General features: G+C 36.8%; 1 protein-coding gene across 1 annotated transcript in view; it reads right to left on the bottom strand.

The window, feature by feature from the left end:
• The window catches only part of Rngtt (RNA guanylyltransferase and 5'-phosphatase), a 281,017-nt gene that overhangs the window by 169,883 nt on the left and 93,910 nt on the right, over positions 1–17,224 (bottom strand). The window contains 1 exon segment of the mRNA XM_008831840.3: positions 10,431–10,499. Within this exon segment, the coding sequence (XP_008830062.1) occupies positions 10,431–10,499 (69 nt within the window).

The following is a 17,224-nucleotide window of genomic DNA, read 5'->3' as shown; positions in this document are numbered from 1 at the left end:
GGAGGAGGAGGAGGAAGAGGAGGAGGAGGAGGATAGAGCCTTTGGAAAGAAAATCTACTATCCAAAGCTGTCCTCTGATCTCCACATGTACACCATGGCATGCCTAGGCCCACATTCGCCCCCAACAACACCCACTCACACACAGAGAGAAATAAAATAATAAGATGGGGCCTTTGAGGTGATGAGACAGATGAGGGTGGAGCCCTCAGGATCATATTAGTGCCCTCAGTGAACCAAACCAGGTCCTTCACTGCTTTCATCACATGGAGCACTGTAAGAAGGCAGCTCTCTATAAACCAAGACATACGTCCTCACCAAACACTGATCTGTGAGTACCTTAATCTTAAGCTTCTTAATCTCTAAAAATAAAATTCTGCTCTTTAAAAGCCATTCAGTTTATCATATTTCATTATAGCACCCAAAACCACAGAGTTTGAATATAATACAGAAAGTCACCTTTAAACAAAAAATAAATTTTTCTTGAGTCAACAGCATATGGAGAAACAAAAAGGCAGCATGCAATAAAGAAAGAATAGGAGAGTCAGGCTTGGTGTCACAAGCCTGTAGCTACCTGTGAGGCTGAGGAAGAAAGATTGCAAGAATTTCCTGGATTATAAAGGGAATTCGACTGCAGTTTTGGCTGGATCATCTAGGTGAGGCCTCTATGCCAACAAGTGTCTTTAGATGAGAGAGGTAAAATAGACTTGACACAGAAGCTAGCAGTGTACCACAGATGCAAGGTATTACATGTAATGGCTTTCAAACTGGACAAGCAATAAATGTTAATATAGTTCAAGACTCTGAAAAGAGCAAGAAAATGGATTTCTCCTGATAGCCAAAGGAAATATAGTCCTGCCAATACCTTGCTATTTAGATTCTAGAACTACAAGAAAACAAAAATGTGAAATTGTTAAAAGCTCCATAGGAAACTAATAAGATAAGTAACTAGCACCATAGTGTTTTCTAAATATGTAATTTCTCATGATTTGTGCAATATTCAAATGAGAATTATCATTTAATATTTTCCTTTAAATGTACTCCTTTTTAAAACCTACATGTAAAAATTGTTAAATCTAAAAAAATTATTTTTAAGTGGAAACTTTAAACGAAATTGCATACCATTTATATCATAAATATAAAATATACTACTTACCCTAAACAGAGAATGCTCCTAAAATTAAACATGATGGAAACTTATGATACTAATTGCACTACATATGTGACCTACTGAATAGCCTAAAAGAAGACCCACATTATTTTGTTGAAAAAGAAAGATTAACAAGCTTCCCTCGCCTCCCCCATCTCCCATATATATGCATACACAGGTATCTCATGTTTCCCAGACTGGTTTCAAATTCCAAAAGCAGTCAAAGATGACTGAATTTTTGATTCTCCTGCCTCTACCTTCCAAGAGCCAAGGTGACAAGCAATTCCCCGTGGCTCAGTATATGCTACACTAGGAATCAAATCCAAGGCCTTCTGCTTGTTAGGCAAGCACTCTACCAACAGAAATATTAATGTACCTTCAATAAGTCTGAGATATTGAAAACTAGAAATAAACTTTCTCCTTATGAAAGACTAAACAAAAATCAAGATGACGAAGTTTCTCATTGTATGAGGCAAGACCATCTAATTCCTAGTCCTTGACCACCTAAAAATCATATCTCTTCTCAATGCTGAAAACTACAGACAGTACACCTGTCTGCAATCAGCGTTCTTCTTACTTCCTTATACTGAAGACTCGGAGCAGCTGAAAGGAAAATGACAGTTTACCTTGAAATGCACAATAGCAACAATAACAACAAAAGGTCAGTTTACCTGGTACAGAAAAAGGAGCTTGATGAAGACAATGACCTCAATCTCAAACAATCAGGTGAGAAAAATCTTAGCTATTCCTTCTTTTAAAGCTTTAAAGAGAAAGCCTAAGAGTCAAGGATTATTTTTAAAATGTCCTAAACTCTGCGTACTTTAGAGAACATCATAAATACACTATCTGATATTATTGAAACTCATGTATTTTAATGGGAAGATTTATATAAAGGTTTGTGTGTTTGCTTTTGTTTTTCGAGACAGCATTTTGCTATGTGCCCCAAGCTGGCTGAACTTGAGCTCCTTTTACCTCAGTGCTGGAATTATAGGTATGCACTGCTTGAAACAGAACTTCCAAAAAAAAAGGTTCACAGTTGAACCTGTGTTAAAGATTCTATGTGACTGCGACTGATTAGAATTCCTGATCCTGGGGGCTGGAGAGATGGCACAGGGGTTAAGAGCACTGGCTGCTCTTGCAGAGGACCTGGGTTTGATTCCCAGGACCCACATAAGCAGCTAACAACCATCTGTAACTCCAGTTCCAAGGTAATCCAGCACCCTCTTCTGACCGCCCCCCATGGACACTGCACAATATGAGCCACGCTCTGAAATACATGCAGGCAATACATTTGTACACATAAAAAGTATTAGAATTTCTGATTGTGGAGGGCTGGAAATTGAAGGCCTGAAGCCAAATTATCTTCAGCTATCTTTAGCCCCCTCAATAGCCATTCACTACCCACTTGTTTGACCTAAAACCCATCCTTGTGACAATTAGGTAAATTCTTTTGAAATGTACATAATCCCAAGCATCCACCAATCCAAAAAATAAGAATGTCACCAGATAGCATCTGAGGCCTATAGCAAGGGATTTCCCCTTTGCAGTAACCTACCTATCTGATGTTTCCACCAATGTATTTTTAAAGATTTATTTATTTTATTTTTATTTATGTGTATGTGTGCATGTATATATTCACATATATGTGTATGCCACAGACACAAATGCTGGGAACCAAACTCAGATCTTCTGAAAAAGCAACAAATGTTCTTAACTGCTGAGTCCGCTCTCTCTAGCCAATCCCTCCACCAATGTACTTTTTAATTGTCTTCACTGATGACTTTCTTTGTTATATTACTATCAAACCTTCAAGAAACTGTTACCACACTAGAACATGGCATTTTGGGGTACTCTGAATCTGTGCTCCGAGGCCTTGGGCATTCATATTTAGTTCCAGGATATAGTTGATCTCATTCTCTTTGAGGTGAAGGTTGTAATTTTTATGTCTATGCACCACATCTGTTTTTTTTTTTTTTTTAATTTTATGTGTATAAGTGTACTGCCTGCATGTATATGAGTGCACCTGTGTCATGCAACGCTGTGGAGGTCAGAAAAGAGCTTCGGATTCCCCTGGAACTGGAGTTAAGGACGGTTCATAGCCGCCATGTGGGTACTGGGAATCAAACCCTGGTCCTCTGCAAGAGCTGTCAGTGCTCTTAACCGCTGAGCCATATCTCCACACCCCACATCTGTATTGTTTTTTTAAAAGGAGAAAAGGGCTGAAGAGATGACTCAGCAGTTAAGCGTGGCACTGCTCTTGCAGAGGACCTAAGTTCAATTCCTAGCACCCATATCAGGCAGTTCACAATTGCCTGTAACTCCAGCTCCAGGGGATCATCTGCAGGTAGCTGCACACACCTACACATACCTACACAAAATCTAAAATAAAAAAAATTTAAAGGCATAGAGGAGTTGACAAGATTCTATGTTAAGAGAAAGTAGAATCTCAGCCAGTTTGGGGTGTCAGCAAATCCAGAGTCACTGTGGCCTAACAAAAAGTCTCAGTAAGTAAAAATTAGAAGAGAGGGAGAAAAAGAAAAAAACAGCCTGTGTAGAAGAATCTGATGTCCAAATTAAGAACAAAAAGTAATTTAATAATAATAAATTTCACAGAGTTTAATACTAGGAAACATTATCTGTACTTTTGCAAAGGGGACTGCATTCTGCTTACTCCGAAGGGATTCATGGTAAACTATAATCTTCTCTGAATCACATAGTCAAATATACAATTAGCATACTTTTATAATCCTTAGCAAAAATATGGTAGGTATATGAAGGAACCACTGAATCAAACAGAATTAGATGGCAAGTAACATACCCTTCCATGTCAAGATCCATTTTCGAATAAGCATGATGATTCCATTTAAGGGCATACCACAACAATGAAAAGTATGTATTAGTAAAAATTAAGAATGCTACAGCAGGGGCTGGAGAGATGGCTCAGTGGTAAAGAATACTAGTTGTTCTTGTAGAAGACCCGGGTTCAAATCCCAGCACCCACATGGCAGCTAACAACTGTCCATAACTCCAGTTCCAGGGGATCCAACAGCCTCTTCTGTCCTCTGCGGACACCGCATGACACAGGTACACTTACCTACATGCAGGCAATACATGCATACACACAAAATAAAAATAAATAAATATTTTAAAAATTGTTAAAGTTGACAAAGTATGCTTTTGGGAGGAAATTAAGTGTGGTGGTTTGAATGAGAATGTCCCCTATAGGCTCCAAGTACTTGGACACTTAGGCCCCAGTTCCTGGCACTGTTTGAAGGTCATGGAACCTTCAGGAGGTGTGGCCATGCTGGAGGAAGCAGGACACTAGGGGCAGGCTTAGAGCGTTCTTGAACGCTGTGGGATTTCCAGTTTCCCATTGCTTCCTGTGCCTGCTCAGTTTTCTGCTCCAGCCACCTCACAGCCATGCCTCCCCACCATGATGGACTCTAATCCCCCTAGAACCGTAAGCCAAATAAACTCTTCCTTCTATAAGTTGCCTTGGTCATGGTGTTTTATTACAGCAACAGAAAAGTAACTAATACAGCTAAGAATGCAGTTCAGTGACATAATACTTATCTAGCTACCCGAGACACTGGGTCCAATCTCTACAATAAGGAGGGAGGGAAAGAGAGAGGGAGAGAGGGAAGAAACTAGACAGAAAATGGTAAGTTATAACTACAAATAAATGAAATATCAAAAAACAAAAATTGAATCAATAAAGAAAAATATGAACCAAGTACTAATAACAAGCCCTTTATAGTACTCTACCATCAGCCAGGAATGGTGATGCACACCTTTAATCCTAGTACTTGGGAAGAGTTCAAGGCTGGGCTACAAGAAGACCCTGTCTCAAAAACACTAAATAATAATAATAATAATAATAATAATAATAATAATAATAAATAGTACTCTACCAGCAATTAAACTTTGGCAAAAATGGGCAGTCTCAAAAACCTTTTGCTAATTAAATGAGTGTTTCACAAGATATAAATTAATCTGCAAATCTGTTGTGATAAATTAGTATTGGGGGAAGAAACTGAAAACATCCACTGATAAAATGTGATCATTTCAGAGTCATTCAATACACTGTGTAATCTTAATAATTCATCACAAAAAGGTGAAAGCTCTCAAGATAGGATGGCAGGGCTAGGAGTACAGATCCAGTGGTGTGCTTGTAAAACATGCACAAAGTCACAAAGCCTTGGATCCCACTGCAGCACTTACAAGTTAGAAACAGGATATTCAAGCGAGGTGTGGTGGCACATGCCTTCAATCCCAGCACCTAGACAGAGACAGACGGATCTCTGCGAGTTCAAGGCCAGCCTGGCCAGCCTGGTCTATATAGCAAGTTCCAGGACAGCTGGAGCTACAGGGAGACCCTGTCTCAAAAAGACAAAAAAAAAAAAAAAAAAAAAAAAAGAACAGGATATTCATCAAAATTCATCTTTGCTGGGGTTACAGAAATGGACCCCTGATAAGAACAAGAAACAGAAATTGGCAGGCAGTTTTAGGGTAAAAAGACCCTGAAATGTGACCACTTCCTTTCTTGTCTAAAAGCCAGAAATACCTTAGACCTATTGGTAGCCTCATCCTTGCCAAAGAACAGAGATGTCAGAAATGATTAAGCCAAAATGTCTCTAGTTTTGCCTTGGCCAGAGGCCAGGAATGTCAGAAGGGAGGTCTGGATTCTTATTTCTTTTCCCCCCAAATCCTACCCTTTCCTGGAAATCATACTGAGGCTGTGACTAAAACTTAACACCTGGAAATGGGAACCAGACAGACCAACTCAGGCCCTTCCTCCATTCTTTCATTCAGTAAAGCCTTATTAACTCCCAGACAGAGACCCTCAGTGGCATCCCACTCCCCGGACACCCTTAAGCTCCCTATAATAAAAAATTTCTTTCTAAAACTCACTTTCTTTGGTTTGTGAATTTCATTCTTTAAATTCGTACCTGAAGGCCACTGACTCAAAGTTCTGTGTGACTATGATAATCTGACACTCTTAACTTCTGAGTTAAAAGCGTACCCGAGTCAAAAAAGGTCCTGACCGAAAAAAAAAACAACAACAAAAAAAGAAAGGTTCTGTCCCTCTCAATGAAACTCCAATATTTCATATCACCACCCAGTTTAATGTTGGTGATAGAAAATAGGGATCTTGCATGCTAAGCAAGCACTCTATCAACTGCACTATATCCCCAACCCTAAGAAAGAACAGAACTCTTAAGTACTGATTATATTGTCATAGATTGATCATTTTATGACTACTTCAAAAATTTCAAAACTAAATGATTATAACCTCTACATTTTACAAATGAATCATTAGTGAAACAAAGAGATGTAGCAGGTTGTCTCAAATGAAACCATTTCTAACCCACCAGGAAGTCTTTAAGGAAATATGCCAAGGACAAAATTCGTGCTATTACTTCAAGAAGAACTGGTGTTTAGAATCTGGACTCTTTGCATGGAAACCAAGTGAGATTTAAAGAGAGTAACAAAAGTTTCTTGAAAAAAAAAAAGACAGAATAAGTTAGATTATACACATATACACAAAGGAAGACAAAGTAGCTATAAATTTAAAAGATGCCTGTTAAATATATAAAGCCAGTCAAATCTGAAAGGCTAGAAGATACACAAGAAAGCATTTCATTCCTTTAACAAATATTTTCTAAGATCTATAGGGCCAGAACTACTATTCTACAATCTGTACAATAAAGACTAATAAGGAAAGGACTAATTACCATGAAGATTTGGTAGACAAAAACATGGGTACGGTGGGAACTACTTCTTTATCTAGTGTAAGCAACAGCAGGCATACTGTGAGAAGAATCATACTATGAGAAGAATGTTCTGCCTTCATTCTGAAGACATCTGGCAGTTAGGTAACAACTGTTCAAGAAAAGCAATATAAAGAGATGTTAATGAAAAATAATAAATATTTTTGAACCCAAGATCTTATCAAGACTTTATTGACACCGCTTTTTGATCACCACATTCTACCTCTCTTGGACTAATAGTATCAAAATGAGATCAGCTGACACCGGAAATCCTGAGAAACTCTTAGCCAACAAAGTACAAGCTATGAGTTAATGCCCAGGATTTAGACTATCATGGGAAAGTGTGAATTCTAGATGGAGTTGTGTCACTTCTGACCACACTGGTGAGAAATGGTAGTGAAACCATTTTATAAAATGTATGTTTCTATCACTATTGCCTAAAGAGTAGTAAGCTCTAGTGACTGTGCCTAAGATGGAATAAAAGGAACCTTGCACCTAACTTTTCATCTCCTTTCCACCACAAAAATATTACTATAACACCAACAACAGTGATTCAACCACATTCACAGCAAATGCACAAAACAATAGGTCAGTCTATGATCTGAGAATTTCACCTTCCTAGAACCAGAAGGCTGAAATTGGGACCAAATGAATGAGATAGGTTTAAAATTCTGGGACACAATCATAAAAGGGAAAAAAAAACCCTACAATTCATGCACTATTGTAACGCCCTGTGATCTAGAAAGAGGAGCACCAAGCTACGGCATTTAAATAATAAAGAAAAGCAATCTTATTTTGTTCTGCAAAAACGGTATAGAAAAATCTACCATTACAGAGAATTATAATTCAACTGAAGACAATAAATGAATTATGCAAAAGGGCCATGGGCATATATGATAGTGTTCAATGAAATTAATATATCTATGCCTGAACTGTCCAATACACATATGGGGCTTCACATTAAGCACTTGAAATCTGGCAAATTAAAGATGTGCTACAGCTATAAAAATCCCCATTTCTTCCATATTGACTTTATAGGAATAATAACTTTTATATTGAGTAAATGCTGGAATATTTTTGCTATAGATTAAGGAAAATAAATTAATGTCATCAGTTTCTCTTGACTTAATTTTTTTGAGAGAGAGTCTCAAGTAGTTCCACTTCCTAAATAGCCTAGGATAACCTTGACCTGATCTTCCTGCCTCCATTTCCTGAGTTCTAGGCTTATAGGAATGTACCACTACACATGGTTTACCTAGTACTGGGGATGGAACCCAAGGCTTTGTTCATGCTAGGCAAGCACTCTATCAACTGAGCTACAATCCCTGGCTCACTATGTTTGAAGTGTAGTGACTAAAACATTTTAAAAGTATATACATGGCTCCTATCTGAAGGCTGTATGATACATTAGTTACCAAGAGAAGCACAGTCTGAGAAATGCAATCTGGTTGGTATGTCAACTGCACAGAGTATACTTACACACACTAAGATATCTACATCACTAGGCAATAGAGTAATAGACCACAGTCCTTTAATGAGTAAAATGCCATTAGGCAGTCATGACTGCGTTTCTTTCAGTAAGCATTGGACTCTTCTCTAGTATCTCCCTAAGTAAGGCTTTCTTCCACAATATAATTTTACAAAATCAAAAACACAAGAGTAGATTTGAAAGACAATACAGTTAAGAAGCCACTGAATTAACAAGAATAAAACAATACAGACCAAATTAGAAAAAAATCAAAAAGGAAGAGATAGCAAAGATCACTAAAAAATACGGTGCCAAGTCACAGCAGACTTCATGATCACTGAAAAGCTGACGTCTAGGTATTCCTCCCTTGAGATCCCTGCCACTCTCCCCTCTCTCAGGAGTTCTTTGCTCACTTTTCCTTAATAAACTGACATTCACTGTGCTTAAAAAGCAGTAAGATGGTAAGAGTTCATCAGTGAATTTCAGAAAGTCAACATGAATTAAATACTCAAATTTTCTAATTTTCTAGATCAACCATAACATTTAGCTATCCTGTTTCAGGAGTGTGTTTTTTTTTGTTTTTTTTTTTTTTGCTGTTGTTTGTTTGTTTATCAGGAAATGGAGTCAGCACACAAAAGCAATATGTATGCGTGTTTACTATTCACACTAGTCAAGGTGTGGTGCCAGTCAACAGATGAATGAAGAATATAGTATGTAAACAACAGTATTATTCAGCCATGAAGAATGAGGTTTTATCACTTGCAAGAAAATGGATGGAAGTGGAATAAATCATATTAAGTGAAACAATTATAAGTCCTATGTGTTTTCTTTATATATAAAAAGGACTGGATATCAGGGGCTGGATAGAGGGCTCAGCTGTTAAGAACACTATCTGTTCTTGCAGAAGACCCGGGTTCAAATCCCAGCACTCACATGGCAGCTAACAACTGTCCATAACTCCAGTTCCAGGGGATCCAACAGCCTCTTTTGTCCTCCGCGGGCACTGCACAACATGGATGCACTTACTTACATGCAGGCAACACATGCATACACATAAAATAAGAATAATAAATAAAATATTTTTTAAAAAAGAACCTGAAATTAGAAAAGGTGCTATTAAGGGACTGGAAAGGAAACAAAGAGGAAGTAGGAAGGGGAGATAGCCATGAACAATGCATGATATAATATATTCATATATGGAGATGTCACAGTGAATCCCATTTTTACAGTTTTGTTAACTATAATAAACTAAAATTTGGTAAATATGAAAATAAATTCAATTTTTTCAAGTATTGACAGCCCTTTGACTTTTTCTTAACTATAGCAAAATGATGTTTTAGAGATATTAATAAATGGTATGCCAAGCCACAAGAGGAAATAAGCATTTATTTAATGTTACTGGTAGATTTCTAGCAAAGAAATTAATAGTCACTTCATATGAATTATAAGAAAACTATACTGAAGAACTATTTTCCTTTAAAACTAATGATAATGCTGACTTCTTTTTTTAAAATTTTATTTATTATTTTTATTTCATGTGTATGAGTGTTATGCCTGCATGTAGGTAAATGCACCCGTGTCGTGCAATGCCCACGGAGGACAGAAGAGACTGTCGGATCCCCTGGAACTGGAGTTATGGACAGTTGTTAGCTGCCATGTGGGTGCTAGGATTTGAACCCGGGTCTTCTGCAAGAACAGTCAGTGTTCTTAACTACTGAGAAATCTCTCCAGCTCCAATGCTGACTTCTTAAGAGTGAAAAGAAGCATTTGTATAAATTTAGCTATAAATGAAATTTTTCATAGTAAATCACTGGTTCTCCTTGAACTCCATTCATATCTGAGACTGGCCTCCACCTCCCCAGTGCTGGAATTACAGGCATAAACCAGCACACCTGGCTTACAGTGAAAAATGATTTAAGGGAAAACACTGATCACAAAAGGAATCAACTCTAAACAAAATATTTTTTAAATGTACTTTCTGTGTACAAATATGTATGTGCACATACACACAGAGACACACACACAAACATACACATGAACTTACTCCGATAGGCTGAAAAATAAGTCCATCCATTTCATGGCTGACTTCTTTGGCAAAATTTCCTTCCAGGAGCTATAAAATAAATATATTTTCTTTAGAAATTAAATAATAACTTTAAAATGATTTTAACTTCTTGCTAAGCTTTATAAAAAAAAATTTTTAAACTTATGCAAGCTGTAAGAACAGAAAACATGAAAGAGAGGTAGACCCACAGGGATCTAGGTTAAAATGTGACTGCGGTCCTAATTTGTGACTTTCATGTTCTCCAGCACTTCACTCTCCAGAGTTTGTAATTTCTCTAAAGTGAAAGCTGTTACCTGTATTTTCCTTAAAATATAAAGTCTTTTATTTCACTCAGATTAAAATTAGACCAAGCGACTAACAGAAAACCTGAGGAGGGGTTAAGAAGTGAGATAGGAAGCTTAAGTGTTTAATGAATTCAAGTTCTGGTTTGGTTTTGCTGTTGGTTTGGGGTTTTTTAGATAGGGTCTCTTGTATCCTAGACTGGCCTCAAACACCTGATGTTCCTGCCTCCACCTCCCTCTTGCTCAGATAATAGGCCTGCCTTACCACACCCCACTGAGTTTCATAGTTTAGAAAGAAGAAAAAGTTCTAAAACATAATCAGGGATGATTGTACAACAATATAAATGTAGTTAATGTGACTGAACTAAATACTTAAATGTAGTTAAAGACAGAAAATTTTACATTTTATATATACATTTAAAACTGTAATGTTCTTGAAATTTTCCTTTTTTGTTGTTGTTGTCTTGCTTCCCCTTCATTACATCAGTAATGCAGAGATCTGGCAAGCTGGGATCTCAGAGCCATATTATATACAGTGTGGCCAAATGGCCTGAAATTTAAGAACAGTTCATAACTTCATATATTTGCTTTCAATTCACACACAGGTTTAAGTGACAAAGATGGGGAAGAAATTTGCTTAATAAATTATTCACTATGGATTAAGTTTTTGACTTCTTAGAAACGAAACGGAAAACAAACCCCCAAGTATCCATGTGTCAAATACCTCTATCTACATATGTTAAATACATATGATATCATAGAGGGAAAAAAGGTCATCATCAGATAAAGAGAGAGTTCAAAGCCAGTCTGGCCACATGAGACCCTGTCCTCAAAGTTTAAAATAAAATTAAGTCATTGTGACAAAAACTTTCAAACTGGAGAGGACAGGTAGCAAATGGGTCAAATCAGCCAGGAGGTAGGTACACACAGTAAGGACGATGGGTAGTCTCTGACAGTCAGGCAGTCTCCACAGAAGAAGGATGAGCTACCCAGGAGTACAAAGAGTCTTGAAGCTCCTAGTTAAACCAGGGTGGGTTAAAAGGTCAGGTTCAACCAATAACTTAAATGTCAGACATGGTTTAAAACTTACTTTGTTATTTTCTCTCTGATAGTCCCAAATAAAAGGTCTTAGGATTTTATCTATATTTTAAGTAAATCTTATTCATGATTTATAGTGGTATCCTAACATAAAACACACTTAATTTCCTAGATGATCAATAACTAAGTAAGACCCTTGCTGCCTGATGACCTGAATTTGATTCTCATACTCATGTAAAAGTGAAGGAAAGAACAAACACCACAAAGTTGTCCAATGAGCTACACAGGCTCACCACAGTATGTGTGCCCACATATGTATGCATGCAAACACACACATACACACACACACACAAAAGAAAAAAATTTAAAACAGCTAAAGAAAAGTAAAATTTCATGCAATATTCTTGCCAGTGCTAGAAACCAAGTACAGGAATACTGTGGATGCTACAGTAATTTATGTCTCAACCAATATGCCTAAATGACACATTAATTTTGACAGTAATAGTTAAATGTAATGGTGTAATTAAGATTTCTCCCTGTCAATCTTTCTTCAAAAGCAGAGTTCTACTTAAATTACCCAAGGTATTTTTTAAGCACTACTAAAGAATTTTAATTTGTAAATATTTCCTAAAGAAAATTTGCTCCAAGAGTATGTGGTGAATTATCCTAACCTACTGTGCTGGTTAGTTCTGTCAACATGACACAATGTAGAACCACGTGGGAAGAGTATCTCAATGAGGAAATACCTAATCACGTTCTTCTGAGGGTATGCCTGTCATTGTCTTAACTGAACCTGAAGTGAAGATCCAACCTGAAGGTGGGCAGCACCATTTCATGGGTTGAGTCCTGAACTGAATGAAAAGGAGAGAGGGAGTGGAGCATTGGGAAGCATAGTTCTAGTGGACATGTGACCAGCGGTTTTCAGATTCCCCGCCTTGGCTTCCCAGCTATGATGGACTATGACATGGAACTGTGAGCTAAGATAAACCCTTTCTCCCCTAAGTTGCTTCTGTCAAGGTATTTATTCACAACAGATTAAAGACAAAACAGCAGACACCATATATCAAATAGTGCTAGATGGAGCACAGTAGTGTTTCAGATGTTCTTATTCAAAGAACTTGAATGTGTTTACTGATTAATGTAATCTAATCTGTTGAATCCCATCTGAAATGCAGAAAGCATGTAATTTTCCATGGACCAAAGATCTGATGATTGTCTCTGAACTGATACCTTACATGTCTATGAATCATTTGGAAATCAAGTCATTGTAAATGCATAAGCAGAAGATAATGCACCAAGATGTGAAATTAGAAATATAGGACACAAAATAGAAAATGTAAAATTACAAGGCATAGAAAGGAGAAACATAGAATTTTTAACTACTAAGGAATAATTTTTAAATAGTAGCTAAAAAGTACAGTGAAGAGGGAGCTAGAGAGATGACTCAGTGGTTAAGAGCAGTGACTGCTCTTACAGAAGAGCCAGGTTCAATCCATAGTACCCACATCGTTCATGACTCCAGTTCCAGGTGAATCCAACACCCTCTTCTGACCTCACGAGCACTGCATATCATGGGTGCACTTACATACATGCAGCAACACACTCATATACATAACTTTAAATACAAAATATTTTTTAAAAGAAAAGACTCTCCAAAGCTATAAGGAATGCAAATCAGCATTATTAATTCATCATACACACACACATAGCTCCAACTGACTACCTGAGGATATTCAATACAGTATCTGCTGATCTCTTATGGGAGATCACTAAAAGCCAGGTTAGTTTTTTTTTTTAATATATTTTAATATTTTTTATTTTTTGTTTTATGTGTATGAGTGTATTGCCTGCACATATGTGAGTGCACTGGTGTTGTGCAATGCCACAGAGGTCAGAAGAGGGCATCGGATTCCCCTGGAACTGGAGCTAAGGACTGTTCATAGCTGCCATGTGGGTGCTGGGAACCATTTAGTTTTAACAATCCCCACAGAATGGAAGTTTAGGTTTACCGGGACATTAACCTTTAATGTTTTTCGGTCCCAAAATTTAACTCAAGCTCAGGAAAATATTATTCAGTTTATCTATATGCTAAGTGTTCTTCTAATCAGTAACTAACTGTCATGAAAAAATTAACCTTCTTGTTTACCACAAAACTAACCTCATTATGTTCTCTCAAAAAGAATGGTTTGCTTATTACATAACAATAACTAAACTACATCATTAAAGATCACCAATTTATATCTGTAAACAGATTTCACATTATTACCATTGGCTTTTTCATTAATTTGCATTATAACAATTAAAATTACAATAATCTGGTAAATCTCAACTAAAAATCTAGAAAAGGTGAAAGCCATTTACGAAGAAAATACAATTTTGCAATTGTCAAGTCAACAGGATCAGAAGCACATAGGAGAAAAATCTTTGGGCATTCTGTAAGCAAATGTTCAGATCGAGTTCACTGAGGTAGGAAGACCACCCTAAATATGGGCAAAGACATTCCATAGGCTGGGGTCTCAGACTGAATAAAAAGGAGCAAACATAATTTTTAGAGCATCCCTCACCACTACCGCCACTCCTTAAAGTATTGATAATCTAAACATCATAAAACACTCACCTTTTCCAAAATGTTTATGTATTTTGATACCATTAAACCTTTGTTCATCTATGCTCTGAATCCAGATTGCAGCTAGCAAGAAATATAAGTGTTTGTTCTGAGGATGAGCATGAATTAGGAAGAATTTAAGAAATTATTCATTCCAGAAGATTATATCTAGATACCTGTAAGGCATACACTCATGTATATAAAATAAATAAAAACAAATTTTAAAAATGTGAATAATCATGAAGAAATTTTATAGGATATGAAACAGACTATACTGTTTTCACTTACTCTACTCCATAATAAATCAAATAAACCAAAAATGAATGTGGATAAATTTGTTTAAAAACATAGTTAGGTAAAGCAGATATCACTGACATACATCAATATCCGTACCCTGGCAGATCTCTGTGAGATGGAGATCACTCTGGTCTATAAAAGGAGTTCCAGGCCAGCTAGGACTACAGGAAAGCCCTGCCTCAAAAAAAAAAAAAAAAAAAAAACCTGTATCCTGAAGTTTTTAAGTGCTACCATTTTAAGTGTCTGAGGAAGGAAATAATATCTTATGAAAAAATTCTCAAAAGGAGTCAGCAAGATGATTCAGTTGGAAAAGGTGCTTGCCACCAAGTCTGACATCCTGAGTTTGATCCTCAGGACTTATATGATGGAAGAGGAAAACCAGTTCCCTCAAGACATTCTCCAACCTCCAAACATATGCTATGGCATGCACCTACTCACAATAAATAAGTAAACAAAGACAAGCAAATAAATAAACATGCAAAAATATTAGAATAAGATTAGAATAAGTTCTCAAGCAGATAATATTGTCTCATCTCAGTACAATAACTTTAATTTTTGCTTTATTTTTTTTTAAACATGAGTGCATGTATGTAGACTTCAGAACCCCTGGAACTGGAGTTATGGACAGTTGTTAGCTGCCATGTGGGTGCTGAGATTTGAACCCGGGTCTTCTGCAAGAACAGCCAGTGCACTTAACCACTGAGCCATCTCTCCAGCCCCTAAAACTCTTTAAAATTCCAAGCTTGAAGGGCAATTGAAATGGCTCATCAGGGAACTGAGTTTGATCCCACATTGAAAAGAGAGAAACAACTTCCAGAAGTTGTCCTCTGACCTTCACACAGATACCCTACACTCACACACACAATAATAAATAAAATAAAATTCAGAAAATAAGCTTAAAAAGGATGAATTTTTTTCTTTAAAACACGACAAAGAAATGATCAGATATCATACCCTACTTAAAAGCTGGTTTACTGGAGAGAAAAAAAAAAAATAGGCACCATTATTAAGGGGAAAAAAACATAACATTCAACTAAAAAATCACTTAGGAGGAAACAGGCACATCAACAGAAGAAATTTAATACCCTTTTTACCCCAGGGTCAGGAATCAAGCCCAGGGCCTCATAAATACTAAGGAAGTGCTCTACTACTGAGCCACATCTCCAGCCTAAAATTTAAAGTTTTATAATAAATTACTTGGGAAGGCCCTCAAACCCTGGTTAAAAATAGTTATTTAGAAAAATTTTTTAAGTATCATCTTTTTAAGACAAGGTGATAGGCAGTCTTCCACTGTGTTATAGTCTCAAAATCTTAAGTAACATTTCTCAATTATATACTAATAATTTAAAACATAAATAAGATTGATACTTTATTTAAAACTAAACGCTACCAAAATAGATTTCAGAAAGAAAAGAAAATCTAATGTACATCAATATTCAGAGGAGTGGGAAAACTGTTGTCCTAGTTAGCTTCAGCTGCCATCCTGACATAGTCTAGATTCATCTGAGGGAGTCTCAACTAAGGGATTGGCCTATGGCCATGTCTGTCAGAAGTTGTCTGAACTGATGCTTGATGGGGAAGGCCCAGTCTATTATGGGTGGCACCATCCCTGTAGAAAATAGCACACCAAGCATAAGCCAGTGAGTGAGTCTATGAGCAGAATTCCTTCATGGTTTCTGTTTGCGCTCCTGCCCTGAATTCCCTCAATGATGGACTGTGAGCTGAAAGGTAAGCCAAATAAACCCTTTAGTCCCCTAAATTGCTTTTGATTAAAGTATTTTATCACAAGAACAGAAAGCAAACTAATACAGTTGTTACCCTAAGTAACCATTCTAGAACATAGGAAAAAGAAAGTCTTCTCAAAAGTTGAGTGTTAACACTGATAGTTTCCAAAACTTCACAGAATAGCAAAATTATTTATGAACAATGCCAAAGTTAAATAATAACCAGGGAAAAACCTGGTAAGTGCATTAAAATATTTATCTATATAATATGTATGCACATATAAATCTATACATGCATTAAAGAGAGCTATCCTAGGAATGCAAAAATCATTAAATACTAGGAAAAGAATTTCATATAATTCATTCATGGGATAAGCACATTTCAACAGGGGAAAAAAAAACACAAACATAGTGTGTCAATGATATGAATAAAATAATTCATACTATATACAGAATTTTTTTTTTTTTTTTTTGGTCTCTTTGAGACATGGTCTCACTGTAACCTGGAACTTGCTATGTAGACCAGGCTGGCCTGGAACTCACAGAGATTCACCTACCTCTGCCTCCCAAATGCTGGGACTAAAGGCATGCACCACCATACCCGGCTCATACAGAATTCTTAAATTGACAAATCTGAGCTCAATCTGAAGAATTGTATCTCAGACTCAAAGAAAACATATTATACTTTGAAGAAGCATCCACACTTACATTAAAAAAAAAACAAAAAACAGAGGCCTCTTGGGGTAAGTCTATAGTGCAATCCTCCACGCCGGGACTCCCTAAGCCACATTCACCCTTCCATTTCCCCCCCCCCCCCCCCCCCCCCCC

This window comes from Nannospalax galili, unplaced genomic scaffold (assembly GCF_000622305.1).
Source record: "Nannospalax galili isolate Female #2095 unplaced genomic scaffold, S.galili_v1.0 scaffold375, whole genome shotgun sequence".
NCBI lineage: Eukaryota > Metazoa > Chordata > Mammalia > Rodentia > Spalacidae > Nannospalax > Nannospalax galili.
Note: the sequence above shows the minus strand (reverse complement) of the source record. Positions and strands in the feature narration are given on the sequence as shown.